Source organism: Otolemur garnettii, unplaced genomic scaffold (assembly GCF_000181295.1).
Source record: "Otolemur garnettii isolate 467f Iridium unplaced genomic scaffold, OtoGar3 scaffold00051, whole genome shotgun sequence".
NCBI classification, from domain to species: Eukaryota; Metazoa; Chordata; class Mammalia; order Primates; family Galagidae; genus Otolemur; species Otolemur garnettii.
In genome coordinates, this window is record NW_003852446.1 from 7,526,864 (window position 1) to 7,548,071 (window position 21,208).

Below are 21,208 nucleotides of genomic sequence, written 5' to 3' on the forward strand. Positions count from 1 at the left end.
AGTTTAATTGGTTCAAAACGGAACCTGACTCTTTATGACAGTGCTAGGATTCCTAAGGCCAGGGGCCAGGAATTCTTGGGCCAGGGGTGATCCTGCTAGAATCCATTTCTCAGGTGCTTTTGGCTATGAATTTCCTCTATGAGAATGACAGCTTCCTCTTCCCTGGGGCCCCATTCCCTTGAATACCACTATCTAATTGACCCGGGTGCCTTGACTGATCTGCAAAATAAATGTTCTGATATTTCTAAACTGGACATAACTTATCCTCTCTTCTTTCCATTCCCTTGTTATTCTTGGACATCCTTGCCTTTCTGTTTTCACCTCCCTTCTTGGCCAAGTCTTGTTCTGCCAGGGGCGCTCATTAAAAGTTTAATCCCACTGATGTCCAGAACCAAAAGTTCAGGGATATGATTTTTAGGGAGGGATGGAGAACTTCTTATAAGTATGCGTAAATGTATATCTGCATGTGTCTTTTCATTCTTATAGTTGAAAGTATCATTTGTCTTGGCATGCTCAATATGGTTACTGATACAGAGGTGGTTTGTACCTTACATATTATTCTGAACATTTAGATAAGTGAAGTGAATAATATTTATATATTAGAATATTATTTTTTTTTTACCCCCTGAAAGGCAGTGTATATTGGGAAAACATAGTCTATCCAATGAGTGAGTTAGTTTCCCCTTTTGAGTGTCAGCTCATCAACTCTGAAATGAGGATGATCTGTACCCGTGTTGTAGAGTTGAAGTAATATTTAGATCCAACAATGAAGTAAAGCACTTAGCATAGTACCTGGTACATGGTAGGGGTTTAACAAAGAGCCTTGTCTTTGTTATAATAAAAAATGTTATTTCTCTTGTTTCTGTTTCTGTTTAGGTCTGAGATCTCCTCCTCTTTGACAATGACCTGTTCACAAGGCCCTTCCTTTCCCATCTTGTCCCATTCCATCCCATCCTCTACCTTCTTCCATTGGTCTTTCTTTTTCATCCCATTCACCACATGTGACTGACTATGAACTCCTAAAGGACAAGAATGTGTCTCTGTTCCTGCTACACGCAGTAACATGGATGAATTTCACAGAAGTACTGATGAGTGAAAGAAGCCACATACAAAAAGAGTACATAATTTTTCTGAAGTTCAAGATCAGGCACAACTAATCTACAGAGATTGAGGTTAGAATAGTGGTTTTCTTGAGGGTAGAAAGATTATTATTTTTTGTGTGGTTTGATTTTTTTCATTTCTTTCTTCTCATATGTGTGTATATATATATATTCATTTCATATTAATTTGAGGGTACAAATGATTAGGTTACATTATTTGCATTTGTTAGATAAGGTTCAAGTTATGGTTGAGTTCTTCACCCAGGAGGGGTACCATATGCCTTTACATTGTTTTCTTTAGGCAGAAGCTTACCAATCCCTCTTCCTTCTCCATTCCTCCTCCTCCTTTAATTTAATTGTATTTTTCTCTCATGTGGGTGTATAGTTGTTTATCTATTGGTTTCATATTAGTATTGCATACATTGGATACTTGCTTTTCCAGTATTATGATACTTTACTAAGAAGAATATTCTTCAACTCCATCCAGGTTATTACAAAAGATGTAAAGTCTCCATCTCTTTTATGGCTGAGTAGTATCCCATGGTGTACATATACCACAGTTTGTTAATCCATTGCTGAGTTGATGGGAACTTGGATTGATTCCATGTCTTGGTGATTATGAATTGAGCTGCAATAAACATTCTGGTGCAAATGTCCCTGTAGTAAAATGATTTTTGTTCATCTAGGTAGATGCCTAGTAATGAGATTGTGGGAGCAAATGGAAGGTTTACTTTGAGGATTCTGCATACTTCTTTCCATAGAGGCTGCATTAATTTGCAATCCCACCATCAGTGTAAAAGTGTTCCCTTCTCTCCACATCCATGTCAGCATCTGTAGCTTTGTGACTTTGTTATGTGGGCTATTCTTAGAGGGGTTAGGTGATATCTCATAGTGGTTTTGACTTGCATTTCTCTGATGATTAAGGATGATGAACATTTTTTTCATGTGTTTGTTGGCCATTCATCTGTTTTCTTCAGAGTAGAGACATGTCTCTTGCCCACTTATAAATGGGGTTGTTTGCTCTTTTCTTGTTGATTAATTTGAGTTCTTTGTAAATTCTTCTTATCAGCTCTTTGTCAAATTCATAAGATATTCATGCAAATATCTTCTCCCATTCTGAAGGTTGTCTGTATACTTTAGTTGTGGTGCCCTTAGCTGGGCAGAAGTTTTTTAGCTTGATCATGTCCCATTTATTTCTTTTTGGTGTTGCTACAATTGCCGGGGGGGGGGGTCTTCTTCACAAAGTCTTTTCCCAGTCCAATATTATTGATTTTCCCCCACACTTTCTTCTAGAATTTTGATTCTTTTATGTCTTAAATTTAAATCTTTTATCCAATGAGAGTCAATTTTTGTCAGTGATGAGAGATAGGGGTCTAATTTCAGTCTTCTACATGTGGCTAACCAGTTCTCCTAGCACCATTTGTTAAATAGGGATTCTTTTCCCCAGCGCATGCTTTTGTTTGGTTTATCAATGATCAGGTGGTGATACGTGGCTAGTTTCATCTCTAACATCCCTATTCTATTCCATTGATCTATATCAGTATTTTGTGCCAGATATAATACAATTCTTAGAATTGCACTGGCTATTTGGGTTTTTTTGTGGTTCTATATGAAACGAAGTACTATTTTTTTCAAGTTCTTCAAAGTATGTTGTTAGTTCTTTGATGGAGATTTTATTAAATCTGTAGATTGCTTTGGGGAGTATAGATATTTTAACAGTGTTGATTATTCCCAGTCAGAGGCACAGGCTGGCTGACTAGATAAAAAAAAGCACAAACCAACTGTATGCTGTCTTTAGGAAACATACTTAAGCTATCCTCTAAGGACAAAGCAAGACTTAGGGTGAAGGGTTGGAAAACAATATTTTAGGCAAATGGAATTGAGAAGAAAGCAGGGGTTGCAATCTTTGCAGATACAATTGGATTTAAAGCAACAGAAAGACAAAGATGGACACTGTATAGTCATCAAGGGAACAATACCACAAGAAGACATCGCAATCCTAAATATCTATGCATCCAACATAAATACTCCCAGATATATAAAACGAACCCTAAATGATCTGAACAGTATGACATTCTGCAACACCATCACTGGGGACTTAAACACCCCTCTGACAGAACTGAATAGATTGTATAAGCAGAAACTAAACAAATAAGCAATGGTCTTAAACACAACTTTAGAATGAATAGGATTAACAGACATATACAGAGCATGCCGTTCCAATAAAATTGAGTATATGTTCTCTTCAGCCCATGGCTCATCTTCCAAAATTGATCATATCTTAGGGCACGAAATCAAATCTCAACATATTTAAAAGAATAGAAATTATACCTTGTGTCTTTTGGACCACCATGACATAAAAGTAGAACTCAACTCCAGCAAAAATCTTCATCCCCACATAAAGTCATGAAAAGTAAACAACCATATACTGAAAAACAGTGGGGTGGAAGGATTATTGACTGGAAAGACACCCCAAGAAGGCTTCTAGGTGCTATAAATATTTAAAATTTTTTTCTCAGAGCTACTAACCCAGGTGTGTGTGTCTCTGTGTGTATGTGTTTTAAAAAAATTCTTTAATTTGTACACTTACTGTTTGTGCATTTGGTAGAACTCAATAAAAAATTTAAAAGATGTTTCCTAGTATGTAGTGCTTGTTTGACCATTCAGGAAAAGGTTGATTATTGAGCAGATGTTATGATGATATAAGTGGTCAATCTTAATCACCACATGACTAAGGCCAAAGTTTAAGGAAGATGTAACAGACATTTTGGGAAACATGGTGGACATAATTTATAATTGATAGAGTTCACGTTGTTATTCACAACACTGAATCTTCACTTAGCTGTTTCAGAAAATATTGTAAATAGGGATGACGGGACTTGCTATTTGGTATGGTTTGTGCAGGGGGCATGGCAGGGAACACAGGAGAGAGAGACGCACAGTCCTGTAAGACTGGTGGAAAACCTCATTTCTAAAATGATTCTCTGTTGCCTCCTTCCCCTTCCTTTCCCACCCTCCCTTTGTCCTTTTATCAATTCTACTTGGAAATGAAATCTGTGATTCTAATAGATGCTCCTGATACTTGTACGGCAATCCTACCAGATGGTATTTGAATCTCGGGTGTTCTATGAAAAATGAAAAGACCAAACACATGCACAAATAAATGAAGGTTGAATTAATCTTTATAATTAAATGGAATATTACCCTGCTATGACTGATTTTAGCTTTCAAACTAGATTGCATGCTAATTTTTCAGTGAACTGTAATTGTATTAACGTAGCTTTTTAGATGCCTGAAAGTACTTAAAAACAGATTTTACCAAGTTACTGAGAGAAAAGTTATTAGAACTTTTAATCTAAACATCTCTGAGATCTTCAAGTATATTTATACCATGACTTATAGCTGCAAAGCTTTTTCCAATTGTTGATTTATTCTTTGTCCCTTATCATTCTGGGGTTTAGGTGACATTGGCTAGAAATTGGGTTGAACTGCAAGTGCCTGAGGCACATTCGAGAGTTGGTGGGAGGGAAGATGGTGGTGTTTTTGCCAGAAAGTGCTCCTAATAGCATAGCAGTGGTGCCTATTAGTGAAAGCTCTAAGGATTATTGAAGTAGTGTGTAAATACTCTTCTTATGAATGGCTAACATAGTGTTGGGGTTCTCAGACGCCTAGGCAAGTACCACAATTTAGAGCAGAAAGTGGCTCACGCATGAAAACCCCTTATAGCAGTGTTTCACAGCCCAGGGCAATATTACACTCCCGGGGGACATTTGGCAATGTCTGCTGATATTTTTGGTCACAACTGTGGAGGGGTGTTACTGGCATTTAGTGGGTAGAAGTGAGGAATGCTGCAATGCACAAGACAGTCCCTAGCAAAGAAGAATGATTATTCCTCAAATGTCAGCAGTGCCAATGTTGAGAAACCCTGCCTTATAGTAAGGGCCATTCATCACAATGCACGTTCCGGTCCAGAGACATGCTGGCTTAGTAGGCCTAGGGTGGCTTCCCAAATTTGTATTTTGAACAGACTCCCAAGTGTCACCAGCTGAAAGACAATGCTTTCAGAAGCCCTCAACTAGAATATGCCAATATCAAAGGAATAAGTAATCTGTATGAGTCTGGCCCTTTGGTCTCTCCATGACAATTCTAACTTGCCTAATTTGATAATTCACTAACGTAATCTCGTTTGATCTCTCCTTTCTACCTTATGAGGGAGTTTATTCAGAAGTTTTGTTAAGGTGGTAAAGAATTGTGCATCTAAGAGCTCCACCTTAAAGGAGCAAAGGATGCCAATTCCCACTCAGCTGAACTGTTGGTGAGAGAAGGGATATATTTATTTAAGTTAATCCCCAGCTTGCCTCCTACTTACATAAGTAATTTAACAATTGGAGAAGGATTAAGTAGCTGATTAAATTTCTCTGAGCAATATTAGATGTTAGGACCTAGGTATTGCAGGTACACTTCTAAGCCCTTTGAATCTTGACATTTAAAAGTGATTTTGAATAATTTGTGGTTTTTTTTTCTTTCTTCAAAAAAGGGTGTTAAATTTTTTTCATGATATTTATTCCCATTCTTGATTAATACTTGTATATTGGCTCTGTTTTAACCTCATTTACCTCAGTAAAATAGGAATATGTATTACAGTTAATTATATGAGTGTTGAAAATAATTGTTATTTAATTACATGTTTATACATTGATAAAACTTTCTGAAAAGATCGCCCGTGTACTTTATTTTCTCCTTGTTGTCTTTATTAATGGTTTTGAAAAGCTTGGGAACCTCTTACGTAGATAAGGATTGGCAAACTTTTTGTATAAAGAGCCAAATATTAAACATCTTGGGCTTTGTGCTGGCTGTATGGTCTCTGCTGCAACCACTCAACTCTGCCCTTGAAGCGTGAAAGTGGCCACAGGCAGTGTTGAGCGTGGCTGGTGTCAGGGAGGAAAAACTTCTCTTCCACCTCCTCAGGTTTAGTGTTTAGGGGACTGTGAACTCAACCGACAAGAGACATGAGCAAGAGAAAGACAATGTTTATTCACTAATGTACTTGACAGCTGGCAGAAAGGATAGCCCAAGGAAGCTTTTAGAATTTGGGGCTTATCTTAAGAACAGGAGGGGGTTGGGATTTCAGGGGACAATAAATGGTAGGCAGTGACTGAGAACTCTGTGGGAGAAGCTAATGGAAAGTGAGGTTTGTTTATGCATGTTCTCATCTTGGCACCAATTTCTCCTTTGTGGTGATGGGAGTCACCTTTCCCCCGGTGCAGGAAACTTCTCTTAAAGGATTGATGACAGTTGAAATCTTCTGGAAGGCTCTGCTTTTAGGCAGATAAGGTGAGCATGGAAAAAGCCTCTTCCTGCTTCTGTTGATTCTTGGATGCCTTAAGCTCAGGTGGTAGGCTGGTTTGATCCCGGATGTGGAGCCCCGTGAGTGAGACAGGGCAAAATGTCATTTTCTTTGGCTCATATAAAATCCTAATAATGATATATAGGATTGTTTCCACTCTTGGGTTTTTATTATTTTGGCTGTGTTTGGACAAATGGGTGGAGCTCATTGAGGCCTAGGATATCCATTTGAGCAGGTCCAGCAGCTGTTCTAGTCACCAAAACTTTGGGAGAAGTTTACCCAGGGAATTGAAGCTAATAAAAACACTGATTTAAAAAATTATATTCTTTGGCCATTCTCCTGTTCGGTGAGCCTTGCCTCTATTTTTAAGGTAATATTGCCCCGACACTCGGGGGGAAGGATGTTTTGTTTTATGGATTAATCAAGGGTGGCTTTTGGCTTTGAATTCTATTGCTACTACCTGTTCTGTCTACTTACTAAGAAAACTCAGATGTTAATTTCTTTCTTTAACTCTGTTGGGGGTGCAGGGCTCACCCAAGTAAGAAGAGTGTGACAAAGACAAAGGGAACTGTTTAGTAGTGTAAGTATGGCAAAATGAAGATTTATCTGTGCCTGAGTAGTTCCTTTTATGGTCTGGAGAAATTGCCCACCTCCAAGATAAATGGAGATGGTGTTTTAGGAGAGAGGATGGATAGTGCTGGTCTATAGTTTGGAACATGCCTTTCTAGAATGTTATCTACACCAGAGAGCACTGGGATTGTCCACTCTACTGGGGCGTGACTCACACAGGGTTAAGGATGGAAAATCTGAAATCTAATAAAATAAGAACTGTGATTTTCCTTTATAAACCCCTCTGATTCATTGGGTGGAGGGCCGCTGGCTTATCACCCCTCCACCTCTGTGTGATACATCCGTTTGTGGACCACACCCAAAAGCAATTTGCAGAATTAAAGTTTCTGAAGACTTATAATAAATCTTATCAAGGGGATAAACTTTGATTTGTCGGACAACTACATTGTTATTATACGTGGGGTCCTGAAAGCCTCAAAAGATATTAAAGCCTATTCCCCAGGATAATTTTCATCAATACCATTAGCTCTGCTTAGGATTATATCTTCGGCTAAGGCATCTATACTAGCCAATTATTTGTTTGGCATTATGGAAACTGCTGTTGTTTTGAAGGATCGTGTAATTCATGTACAGTCTCCTGAACTTCCGGGAGCTTAAAGCTCAGAATTTTGATTGATGTTTAATAGTTCTTACAGAACTCATCAGAGAAAATGAGGCCTTGGCGTGGTTAAGCCTGACTGGAGCTTTCAAAGCCATTGCAAGCTTAAGAAAGTTGCCTTATGAGTTGTGACAGGGAAGTGATCAGTCGTTCCATTTTTTCCCTTATTGGTGAAATTAATAAGAAAAGAAAAAATATGCTAAGAGACTTAACCATGTACAGTAAAACACAAAGCTGTTTAATTAAGTGATTAAAACGATCCCTTTGATGTTATACATGTAAGACATTTGAGAATTTACCTGACTCTCCTAAATAGCCAAGTCAGTAGGGATTAAAACAAATAAGCTTTCTCCTCTTGCTTTCTGTAGATTAGCTTAGTTCTAAGTGGCTTTGAAAATTCAGGAGTAAAGCAGTCAACCTACCCGATGTTTAAATCCGTTTGGTCATCTGTGTAAAAATTATGTGCTATTTCAGTGCTCGTAGCCAAATAAAGCAGAGTTATGTCTGGCTCTGTACTTCCCACTGGCATTATCAAGTTGTAGCGTAGCTTGTGAAAAATTCTGGGAAGGTGGGGGTGACTTGAGAGTTTAAATCATGTTGTATATTAAGTTTTCAATGTTCTTTGTGCTTCTGAATTCATTTGTGATAGCTATTATCTCTCTCTCTCTCTTTTTTTTGAGACAGAGTTTCACTTATTCACCCTCAGTAGAGTGCTGTGGCGTCACAGCTCACAGCAACCTCCAGCTCCTGGGCTTAGGTGATTCTTTTGCCTCAGCCTCCCGAGTAGCTGGGACTACAGGCGCCTGCCACAACGCTCAGCTATTTTTTTGTTGCAGTTTGGCTGGGGCCGGGTTTGAACCCACCACCCTCAGTATATGGGGCCGGCGCCCTACTCACTGAGCCACAGGTGCTGCCCACTATTATCTCTCTTTTAAAATACTAATCTTCACTTTCTGAACTCTCTGTAGTCTCCATAGAACTTAATTGTGATTTTTAAAGCTCTAGCCATAAGTAAGACTTTAGGGCAAGGAATAAACTCTCAAGCAACTAAGATCTGTTGCATGTACATGGTAGTAATAGCAAAGAGCAAAACATAAACAAAAATCGTAGCAGCTAAGCCATGCATGCAAGTGCATACACATGTACAGGAACTGCATTGTGGAACATGGTTCAGTTTGGCAAGGATTGTTAGGCCCTTACTGTGTACTAGGCCCCGTGGTGTGAATTGAAGCAATTCAATGAATAATCTACCCTCACTGAATTATCTATGTTGGCCTGCTAAGCTGTGACCATCAGGCCATATTTGGCATGCTGTTTTGATTTGGTCCATAGGCTAAGACTGGATCTTACCTTTTTAAACGGTTTTAAAAAATCAAAAGAAGACTATATCATGAGACATGAAAGTTCTGTGAGTTTCAAAATTCACTGTCTATAAATATTTATTGGTATACAGCTGTGGCCATTTATTTATGTGTTTCCCCACTTGGTCTCTATTTTCCCGGGTACAATGGCAGGGTTGAGTAGTTGTTCAGAGATCTTATGGCCTACAAAAGCTGAAATATTTACTATCTGGCCCTTTACAGAAAAAGTTTGCTAATTCCTTTTTTTAAATGTGATTATGGAAAAATATTTCTTATTTATTTATTTTTAAAATTTCCAACTGATATGAGGGTACAAATGTTTAGGTTACATTGTTTTCATTTCTAAGGTAAAGTTCAAGTTGTAGTTGAGCTCTTCACGGGGGGGGGCGTGCTGAACATTGTGCACATTATTAGGTGAGAACCCGCCAATTGTGCACATTATTAGGTGAGAACCCGCCAATTGCCTTCCCTTCTTCTCCCTACTTTCTCCCCCTCTCCTCTCTATAGACTATACTCGTGTTTTTCTTCTGTGCGAGCATGTCATTGTTTATATATTGGTTTCGTATTAGTATTGAGTACATTGGGTAATGTTTTTCCCATTCTTGTATTACTTTAGTATGGAGAATGTGTTTCACCTCCATCTAGGTAAACACAAAAGATGTAAAGTCTCCATTTTTTCTTATGGTTGAAAGTTACTCCATGGTATACATATACATTACCAGTTTGTTAATCCATTCATGTGTTGATGGGCATTTGAGTTGCATCCAAGACTTGGCAATTATGGATTGAGCTACAGTAAACATTCTGTTGCAAATGTCCCTGAGATAAAATGATTTTTGTTCGTCTGGATAGCTACCTAGTAATGGAATTGTGGGATCAAATGGAAGGCTGACTTTTCGTTCTTTTAGACTTGTCCATACTTCTATCCATAAAGTTTGTATTAGTTTGCAATCCCCCCAGCAGTGTAGAAGCGTTCCCTTCTCTCCACATCCACACCAGCATTTGCAGTTTTGGGACTTTGTGATGCAGACTAATCTCACTGGAGTTAGGTGATATCTCAGAGTGGTTTTGATTTACATTTCTCTTATGATTAGGGATAATGGGCATTTTTCATGTGTCTGTTGGCCATTTGTCTGTCATTGTCAGAAAAATTTCTGTTCAAGTCTCTTGCTCACTTATAAATGGGGTTGTTTGCTATTTTCTTGTTGATTCATTTGAGTTCTCTGTAGAGCTAGTTATCAGCCTTTTGTCAGATATGAAACATGCAAACATCTCTTCCCGTTCTGAAGGCTGTCAGTTTGCTTTGGTTGTGGCACCCTTACCTGTCTGTTTGCTTTGGTTGTGGCACCCTTACCTGTGCAAAGGCTTTTTAGCTTGATCATGTCCCAGTTATTTCCTTTTTGGTGTTGCTGCAATTGCCAGGGGATGTTCCTCATAAAGTCTTTTCCCAGGTCAATATTTTCAAGTGTTGCCCCCTCACTTTCTTCTAGAATTTTTATTGTTTTGTGTCTTAAATTTAAATCTTTTATCCAGTAAGGGTCATTTTTTTGTCAGTGGTGAGAGGTGTTGGGTCCAATTTCAGTCTGCTACATGTGGTTGACCAGTTATCCCAGCACCATTTACTAAGTAGGGATTCTTTCCCCCAGGAGTTTGTTAATTCTTCATCTTGATAATGCAATCTTCTTTTATTATCTGAATACTCTTTTCAACTCTATTTCACTATATTGGCATTACAAGTTCAATATATCCACATTCTACAGAAGAGGAAACTAAGGAGCAGAGAGATTCAGATAATTAAGGTACTGCTAATGTCTTATGTTAATGGTGATGACAAGTTGTTATAGAATGTTTTTCTTTAGATTTTTTGGAAGAAAAATACAGTAGGGGATCATATTATATGTTTGTGTGTTCCTTTAGCACTAAGGAAATTCTTTTTTTTTTTTTTTATTGAATGGTAACTATGTACATTAATGCACTTCTGGGGTACAGTGTGGGGTTTTCACATGCAATCTGAAATACTTCCATCAAACTGGTCAACAAGGAAATTCTTAAGCCTAGATTGCATGCTTAATAAGTATTTGTTGGTTGATTGAAGTAGCTTATATTAAAACATTTAGTTTTGTTTATCATTGAAAATTAACCGCAACAGATTTTAGATCTTGCTTCATTTTCCAGAAGGTTTCTGGGTTCTCACAAAGTCTCTCTCTCTTTTCCCCCCATTTTTGTTCTCCTGTGGTAAGATTAGTTAATGTGGAAATGTGCTTTGATGTGAATAGCATTGAATTATGTTCATGTTCATGTGTTAGACCTTTTATATTTGAAGGTTAAATAGAAAATGTAGCTTTCTACATTTTCTGATATTATGGATGACATTGATCAGACTGGGTTTATTAACTAAATTACTTGCTATGTGTATCAATATTTATTGAGCATTGACTACTTGCTATATGTCTGGCATTATGTTCCATGTGGAAAACACAACGATGATTAAGTGGAATAGGCCATTGGCTTAATTTCAATAGTAGCAGAAAGAAGGTTCTCTCAGCTACAAAAACCTCCTTTATAATTAGATTTATCTCTTTGGATAATAAACCGCTCTTTGAAATACAGGTATTTCTGTAGAGTTAATACATTAGATTGCTATTAGTCACATTTTATCATAAATTAGTTTGAGGCCTCCAATGACAGCTAACGGATTAGCTGTCTTAAAAGAATAATAGTTTTGATGGATGAAGAGGGAAGGGGGAGATGACTCTGGAGCACAGCGTATTGGCAAGGAAAGGCCAATTTGCGTGTGATGGGATGGCAAGTGAAATAAGCACACTGATGGACGTTGGGAGGAACAGACACAGGAACAAGAAGGGGAAGCAGGCAGAAATGAAGGTGTTGGATGCTAAAGACAACCTTTGTCTTGGTCTTTTCAAGGGTTAGATTTCATGATGTTTCTTGTGTCCATTTTCAGAGGTGTACAAATAGGGGCCCTCAAAAGAATCCTTCAAATTTTTTTGGAGATGTGAATAGCCCAAATTCTTCTGGCTTATGTGCACAGTCGGGCTTTGCTAGGGAAATCTTCCACAGTGCTCTAAGAAGCTTGTGGGTATGTTTGTCTCACCAAAAGTGTTAGTTTCTTAAAATGGATCTCTGACTAAAGAAAGTGACATTATTTTACAGGAGCCTTCAGGTTTTGGGTTAAGGGTAGAATCTGGCCTGGACTGCCCTGAAAGATCCTCCAAATAGGAACACATTTACTCCCTATCCTCGGAAGAAGTCATGTTTCTACTTTCTCTGTGTAATCCACAACTAACATTTATTTATTCATCATGTACTTTGGACCAAGGAATAAAAAAAGAAAGTGTTTTATATTCAATGTCATCCTAAACTCTTTCAGCCAATGCTATGAAGAAGGTACTAAGTTTTTTTCTCAAACTACGTCTGATAAAAGTGTGTTAGGATTACATTAGGCTACAGCTAATGGAAAACATGATACATAATACCTCAAACAAATAAGGAGTTTATTTGCCTCATGTCATGAAGGGGAAGTAGAGGTATTCCAGTCTTAAAATGGTGGGCTTCCAATGCCATCAGCTTTTTACCCCACTGTCTACAGCATGTAAATGTCTTTCTCTTATTTGTTGCCTTATGGTTACAAAACAGCTGCTTTACCTCTGGCATTGCATTAACATTCCAGAAAGGATGAGGAAGAAAGGCTAAAGCAATGGTTCTTAACTGGGGGTGATTTTTACACCTAGGGTACATTTGGCAATATATGAAGACATGTTAGGTTGTCACAACTTGTGGGGGCGGTGTTGCTTCTGGTAGCTAATGTGTAGAAAGCAAAGATACTGCTAAACTTCCTACAAAATACAGGACAACCCCTACAATAAGAATTCTCTGGCTCCAAATGTCAATAGTCTTGAGATTGAATAACCCTGGACTATAGGTAGAAAGCACATGCAGGTAGTCAGTCCTCTTTTTACATGATTCTTGGGAGGATCATACAAGGACTTGCAGTTATACTTGTGTGCATATGTTATTGGTTTAAATATCATCCCAGGGCCAATGCTAGTTGTAAAGCAAGCTGGGAAACACTGATAATTTTTGTTGGGTCCATTGTTATCCTGAGCAGAATTGGGGTCCTGATAGTAAGAGAAGAAAGGGATAATAAATATGGGGTAGACAATAAGCAATGAATGTTTGCTTCAGAAAAGTCAAGTACTTTGCCCAAGGTCATAGAGGTAGCGAAGATAAGCAGTTGTTTGAACCTCTTCCATTGAAAAAGGATGCCTAGTTGTCAAGTGCAACTCCTCTTCAGATATGTGTATAGATAAGAGATGGAAATGCATGTACTAGTTATGGAAAGCTCTGGAGGTTTTGGTCAGCCATGAACCTCTTAGGAAATATTTTTTTGCAGGATATAATATACCATGTATTAAATATTCATATCACTGTTCTCTCCGCATTTGCAGTGAAACTTTTCTTTCCTCCTTGTCTACACAACCAATGGGGTAATCAATTTTAGACCTGCCTTGCTAATACTTTGTTCTTCAAACCATCAAACTACTGGCACTTCATGTCCCCATTCTGAGAAAGTTAAAAAGTGATGTGAACACTATTTGCATTAGGGTTCATTCAGGAAAACAGATGCTCTTCTAAGTATATCAAGCAGGAAGACATTTAATAGAGGGAACTGGAAGCTAATGCAACCATTCAAAGGGCTGGGGTGTGAATGGAAGAGCTAGCCAATGATCTCTGCTACTTTCCCTCCAATGGGGTCTTTTCAGGAGAATGCCTGGAATATGCTGGCAAAGGGCTGTATTAATTGCCTGCAGATGCCCGTGTGCCTGGCTATGGCTACCAACAACAAATACATGGTATCTCCTTTTATACCTCTGGAATTGCCTATGAGTAGTTCTCAGTGGTGGTCTAACCTGGATCCATGCCCCATGGGATATTGTGAGATGTAGTTCTGAAGCTTCTCAGGGAGGAATATAGAATAAGGTAGGGTTGAGATAATGTGGAATTGACAACAGACTCTCTGGCTGAAGAAGCATTTGAGTTTGAATAGAAGGATACATAACACAGAAATTTGGGGGAAGAAGAGCATTCTATTCATATGTTGGCAATGTTGCTACTAGTATTATTTATTCTGAGCTATGTATCCTTGGGAGATAAATAAGAATTCTTTGGATCTCTGTACAAATTCTCTTCATGTCATAGTGCTGCTAAATAAATAATAATAAAAGGATTCAATGACCTGCATATATGGTACAGAAGGTAATGTATTCTGTGAGGCTCCATAGTGCGATGGGGGGTCCCAGAGGGTGAGGGTTGAAAAACAATGCATAATTCATCAGCATGTCTTCAGAAAACAATTGTGGATGACTCAGCTTGTATATTTCTTTCTTTTCTTTCCATTTTTTTTTTTTTTGGTTTTGTTTTTGGGAAACTATCCAGAGCTCTATTTGATATAGCTATACATATGACTGACTTACGGTGACCTGATAAAATACAGTGAGGAATTAAATACAGTGAAAGAAATAATAGAATAGTTTCAGAACAATGCCTATAGACATATGCCTATAGACATATGACATATTGTTTGGTGTTGGGTAGAGAGTTGTAACCTCTAGTTATCTGCTATCTGGGTCACATCAGACTTTTAGTAAGTATAACTCACAGGCTTTTGAAGGAATAATTTGATCTGTGCTATATTTGAGCCTGTGGAACAGCAAAATCCATTATGATTATATCCTATGACACTCCTAAAATACTCTGAGTCTTGAGTTTCAGGTTTCTGCTGATATTTAATATTTGAGTTATCTCAAGGAAGATAAGGGAAATGTACTATCTTACTCTATTTATTTCTTGAGTAAAATTGAAAGGGACTAATGGAAAAAACTCGTTACCAAGAGTAGTGTGCAGAGTTCACTGGTTTTGCTTTGCTGGAATAAAACTAATGTGTTTGGGATCTTATGTTAGGTCATATGGAGGTGGATCTGGAGATGAGGATTCCTGTGCAAGTGATTAATTAAGCAAATACTCCCAAGAGGAACCAGCATAGAAATGGGAGAAGCAAGACAGGGAGGGGCAAGACGCAGGCGAAGTTGTGATTTCAGGGGACATCTTAGCACTAGTTTCATCCATCAGGGAACTCTGGAAGTGCAAATTATATCTCAGAGTTTGTCCTGAATTGAGGCCAAGGCTTTCATACTCTTCCTCTAGTTATTGGCTAAGGGTTGCTTGGGTGGAGGTGGAGGTAGAGTGGGCAGAAGGCAAATAAAGTCCCAGAAGCTAGCTGTTTTTGAGCACAGGCAAGGAGCTTTAGTTACCCCAGGGCAGGCCTTCAAAGAGTCTCAGGTTCTTGCCACTGGAAAAGAAAAGAACATATATTCTGGGGAGAGATATACAAAAATGATAAAGAGAATCCCAGGGGATGCAGCCAGAGCCCTGACAATGTACTTACAATGTACTTGTAAGCATCTCCTTTGCTTTTGTGAAACCCAGAATCTGGGGAGAGGAGAGAGAAATTTTCACACGAAACTATAAAGTTTCTCTCAAGTAAGGGCTGACAAACTTTTTCTAGAATGGTCCAGACAAAATATTTGAAGCTTTGTGGGTCACAGGGTTTTGGACTTAACTATTCAACTGTACAGTTGTAGACAAAAGTAGCCATAAATCATAGGTAAATTAAATGGGATAGCTGTGAATGGGGTAGCTATAAATGAATGGGGTAGGTATGTTCCAATAAAACTTTATTTATATAACAGGTGGGGGAGGGAGACTGGATTTGGCCCAAAGTTTGCCAATCTTTGCTCTAGAGGCTCTTTATATGTGCCTAAGGTGATTTGCCTTTATTCATTCTCTATGTGCTATAAAACACAGCATAATTAGTACCTTTGTCTATCAAAAGGATGGTTATGATATTATGACTTATCTTAAATTATTCTAGACCCTAACCTCCGATTTTTCTGGCATACTGGCTATCATTCACAACGTTGAAAGGATGATTTTCCTGAAGAATGACTCATCTCCTTTGACTTCTCTGCTAAACATATTTAGCTCTCTCTTAGCTATAAAATAAAATATAGACTCGTTAGCACGGTGCGTTCAGGAATCTCTGTGATCTGACTCCAAGCCAATTTTCCTGCATTATCTTCTGCTCTCCACTCTCATGTATTTATGGTCCAGCTTCATCAAATTACTTGCCATCTCTTCAATATGCCGTGTGCTTCCTGTCTCCCTGTATTTTTTTTCATTTTTATTTAAACTGACAAAATTATATATATATTTATGGTGTACAACATGATGTTTTGTTATATGCATACATTATAGAATGAATAAATAAAGCTAATTAACATATCCATTACCTCACATATTTATAATTTTTTAATAGTTAGAACATTTAAAATTTGCTCTTTTAGCAATTTTTTTTTTGAGACAGAATCTGATTCTGTTCCCTTCAGTAGAGTGCTATGGCATCAAAGCTCACAGCAACCTCAAACTCTTGGGCTCAAGCGATTCTCTTGCCTCAGTATCCCAAGTAGCTGGGACTATAGGTGTCCACCACAATGCCCAGCTATTTTTAGAGATGGGGTCTTTTTTTTTTGAGGTAGAGTCTTACTATATTGCCCTTGGTAGAGTGCCCTGGTGTCACAGCTCACAGCAACCTTGAACTCTCTGGCTCAAGTGATTCTCTTGCCTCAGCCTCCCAAGTAGCTGGGACAATAGGCGCCCACCACAATGCCCAGCTATTTTTTTTTTTTTTTTGCAGTTGTTTAGCTGGCCTGAGCTGGGTTTGAACCTGCCACCCTCAGTGTACATGGCTGGCACTGTAACCACTGTGCTATGGGTGCTGAGCTGAATTTGACTTTTTTAGATTCCACATTTGAGTGAGATCATGTGGTATTTGTCTTTTTGTGCCTGGATAGCTTATTTTGGTTAGTGTAATGCCTTCAGGTTCATCCATGTTGTCACAAATGACAGGATTTCCTTCATTTATAAAGCTGAATATTATTCCATTTATCCATTTACATACACTTCGGTTGACCGCATACCTTGGGTATTTTGAATAGTATTCCAATGAACATTGAAGTGCTGATATCTCTTTGACATATTGATTTCATTTCCTTTATTCCCAGAAGTGAGATTACTGGATCATAAGGTAGTTCCTCTTTTAATTTTTAAGGAACCACCATAGTGTTTTCCATAGTGGTTGTACCAATTTACATTGCCACCCAAATTTTCCTTTATTCTCCACACCTTCCCCAACATTTACCTCTTGTCTTGTTGATAACAGTCATCCCAGCAGATGTGAAGTGATATCGCAAAGTGGCTTTAATTTTCATTTCCCTTATGGTCAGTGATGCTGAGTATTTTTTTATATACCTGTTGGCCATTTGTATGTCTTCTTTTGAGAAATATCTTTTTACCTCCTCTTCTCATTTTTTATTTGAGTTATTTGTTTTCTTCCTATGAGTTGAGTTTTTAAAATATATTTTGGATATTAACCCTTATCAAATGTATGGTTCATAAATATTTTTTTTCTTCTCTGTCTTTGCCCCTGTATCCTCTCCTGAAATGTTCTTCCTCTTAGCTCTGCATTTGGAAATCATTCTCTAAGATTTGATTTGGTCACCTTCTCCATTAAACATCTTCCCCATGAAGAATGTTTTTGCCCAGGACCTTGAAAACAATGTTGTCTATTTCTATTAATTTTCTTGTTTACTTTGTACCAGGTAATTATTTGCGTTTTGTATAATTTTTGTATATTTAGGACGGGGACTCACTTTTATTTTTTTTCCCTTCACAGTGGATGGCATATAGTAGTTATTCAGTAAATGGAATTTTCAGATGAAGATGGCATTCCTCCATCCTGTGATTATTAATTATTTAAGTGGTGAAACTCTGACATCATTTTTCTCTTTCCTTTTTATAGGCAAGAGCTGTTTTGGCAAAAGTTGGCTATCCTGAGTTTATAATGAATGATACTCATGTTAATGAAGACCTCAAGGCAGTAAGTGCTAAATTTACTGTATTTTTTTTTTTCTGGCAAGTTTTCTTGGCCTTGTGCCTTTCAACTAACCCAAGTTTAAGCAATTAAGCCTGGTGGTGCCAGAAAGCACCAACTTTTGATAAATTCCTTGGCTAGATACGAGCATGAACATGCCAGGCATATCATAAGATTTAGAGCAGATTCAAACTGAAGGAAGTGTCAGAAAGAATGCATAGCTCAGTGGGTACCATAAAGTAAATGGACTTGGATTTGGCCTAATTTGATCATAAAAGAAAGAATTAAGCAAATTGAGTATTTTACAATTAGCAGGCATGTTGTAATGGTGAGTGCATCATGTTTGTTGTTAAATACTTTTTACTTGCTTCATATTAAATGAATGGTAATAAATCTGCCTGCTGGGAGTTAACATCATTAAACTTTATGAGTGTTTTGGCAAATTAAGTGCATATACATATGCCTCTATAATTTATTGTGAGTTTGACTATATATTTGCAGTAAGTTACTGGTGAGAAGTAGAAATAATTCTTTTTTATTACAGTATTTTGGGACAAGTATTTTCTAGTAGATCTATTCATTACAAACTTTTCTAAATGCAACCACTGTTCATTCCTCTCCTACAAATGGTTCTGATGAAGAATTTTTGGCCTCATGTAAGAAAAAAATGTTATTACCATTCGCTTGATTTTCTAAAAAAAAAAACAAAAACCTCTTTTGAAGTTCTTTCAATGACTATGGTTTTGAGGTATACCTGTTTCCTGAAATTGTGTTTCAAGAAGAAAGCAATCCTACCTTTGTCAATGAGCATCAGAATTTCATAAGACCATTAGAAAGTGAGAGAAAGCTTTAATTAGAAACTTCCTCCATTGCATGTCCAGATACAGCCTCCCAAACTATTGACCCAGTTGCTCTGGAAGAAAATAATCATGCCTCACATCTTTATTCCTAAAATTCAGGCAGCCTATTTTTATCATACACCTGTTTTGATGATGCTGAAAAATCCCATTGTTATTAAGGTAATTAAACATAGCAAAGTGCTTGACACATACCTCTCCATTCACACAGTGATCTTGTGAAGTAGATGTGCTTATCCCCATTTTGCAGAAAAGGAAATAGAGCCTCAAAGAAGATAAGTGATCTCCTCAGTGCACACAGAGTGTCAGAGCCAGGACTGAAATTTTGGCTCAGGAAACTCTGCCTGGAATCATGAGGGGTTCTGGAGGGTCCTTGTCAGGAGCTGTGCTGGAGGAACCGAGGCGTCAGGGTGGAGACTTGGTGGTGGCTGCCTTCCCAGAGCTGTTGGAAAGGTGGAGCAGAGGGGCGGCCATGTTGTCAAGGGCTTAAGAGCATAGTTCTGGAGTCACAGGCCTGGGTTTGAATTCTGCCTCTTCTACTTACTAGTTGTTTGATTTAGTGCAGGTCAGTTAACTTTGGCTAGCTTGTCTTTGGTCTGGATACCAGAAATAACAACCAAGCTTTGGTATTGTTGGGAAGATTAGATAAGATTATACAAATGTAAAAGCATCTAGCATAATATTTGGCACATAGTAGGCTCCCTATAAATGTTAGCTTTATGGACTGGTATGATGACTATTGCTATTAAGAAATGTGATCACCAGAGCACAAAATACCTTGGCAGGATAACCTGGGTAATTTTGTGTGATTGCTAAATATTCCAAGTTAGGGTGTGAAAGAGAAGGTTTGAGAGGCAGTTTGATGGAGTGCTTATGAACACAAATCATGGCGTCAAAGTGTCTGCAGTGAGATCCAGTCTGCCACTCACTACCTGTGTGACCTAGGATAGGTTATGAGGCCTCCTTGCTCCTCGGTTTCTTTGTCTACAGCCTGGAGTTGATGACAGTCCCTCCCGTATATGATTGCTGGGAGGATCAAATGAGTTAACATATTTAAAATATTTAGGATCAATTCTGGCACACAATCAACACAGTATAAAGGTTAGCCATGACATCCTCAGTTTGCACTTATGATAGATTATTTTGGTTTGGAAAAGTCATCATGAATTAACTCAGGAAGTATCCAGGTCCCTCAAATTGATTTAAGATGGAGAAGTACCAAATTTTAATCAAATAAGGTAGCATTCAGGGCTCACTCACAATGTTTAATTGATCAAGTTTTGTTGGCAGTCTGTTGCTGATTAAGTTGTGAGCCCCAAGTTTAAGGACTCATTGAATGCAGAATCTTTTGCGAAAAGAAAGCAGATGCCAAACAGGGTGTCTTGTTGGGTCTGCTTTTTCATTTTTTCCAAGGCCTGAACTAAAGCTATTAGACGCTAAGATTTTTAATCACTTCTGTGAAGAAATGGCTTTTACTGGACTCATTGCCAAGGCAGACACAATCACGCCCAAGAGTTTTAGCAGTTTAAAAAACTGATGGTGAAAAATGTTCCAAACACATGAAGTAAAAGTTATATATGTTGAGAAACTGATAGAGAAAATGAATAAAATCGAGCCTGAAAATAGGTACAGAATGATGTATAGATTATAATAATGTCACTGAGGTTAATAGCAAAAGGACTAAAGTATGGCTGGTACACAATGGGCCTGTGTTTTCCATTTTAAGAAACATGTAGATAAGGACTACCATAAGGCCTGTGAGAAATTTCTGGTAATACAAGCTCTGAGCATTAGAGGCTGCTACAAATGAAAAACAGCTTGCTACATTTGACACAAGTGAAGATACGATTCATCAGGCACCAATGCAAAAGGAAAGAGGAGAGAGATTAGGTGATGAATCTGATGGAGGTCAAGGGGAAAAGCTGAAAACTGAAGTCGGGCTCTTGTGGAGATAAGCACAGATGAAAAAATTGAGAGGGGAATGTGAAAAAGAATCAGAGAAAAAAAATTTTTTTTTCCTTTGAGGTTTATAAGGTAAAACCGAGATACCCAGCAAAGTGTTTCTGAACAACAATCCTGTAGGTTTTGAAAAAACAAGAAGACAGAAAATACCCTTTATTGGAATCCAGATCAACATGCAGGAAAGCCTATTAGTTAGCCTGAAAGGGTAGGCATTAGACCATTTTCAAACTTGCCTTGTAAAGTACTCTATTTCATTGGTCCTTTATACAAGTAGAATCAAGAGTAACTTTGTATCAGTTTTGGAAAGCTGGCTGTGTCAGCACACGACGTATTTCAAACAGAGGAT

The 21,208-nt window shown here is 38.0% G+C and overlaps 1 protein-coding gene across 2 annotated transcripts in view; it reads left to right on the plus strand.

The window, feature by feature from the left end:
- PHEX (phosphate regulating endopeptidase homolog X-linked) overlaps positions 1 to 21,208 on the plus strand; it is a 206,293-nt gene that overhangs the window by 122,390 nt on the left and 62,695 nt on the right. For both annotated transcript variants that reach the window (XM_003791908.2, XM_012806412.1), the window contains exon 13: positions 17,972 to 18,049. In XM_003791908.2, coding sequence (XP_003791956.1) covers positions 17,972 to 18,049 — 78 coding nt within the window. The remainder of the gene's footprint in view (positions 1 to 17,971; positions 18,050 to 21,208) is intronic.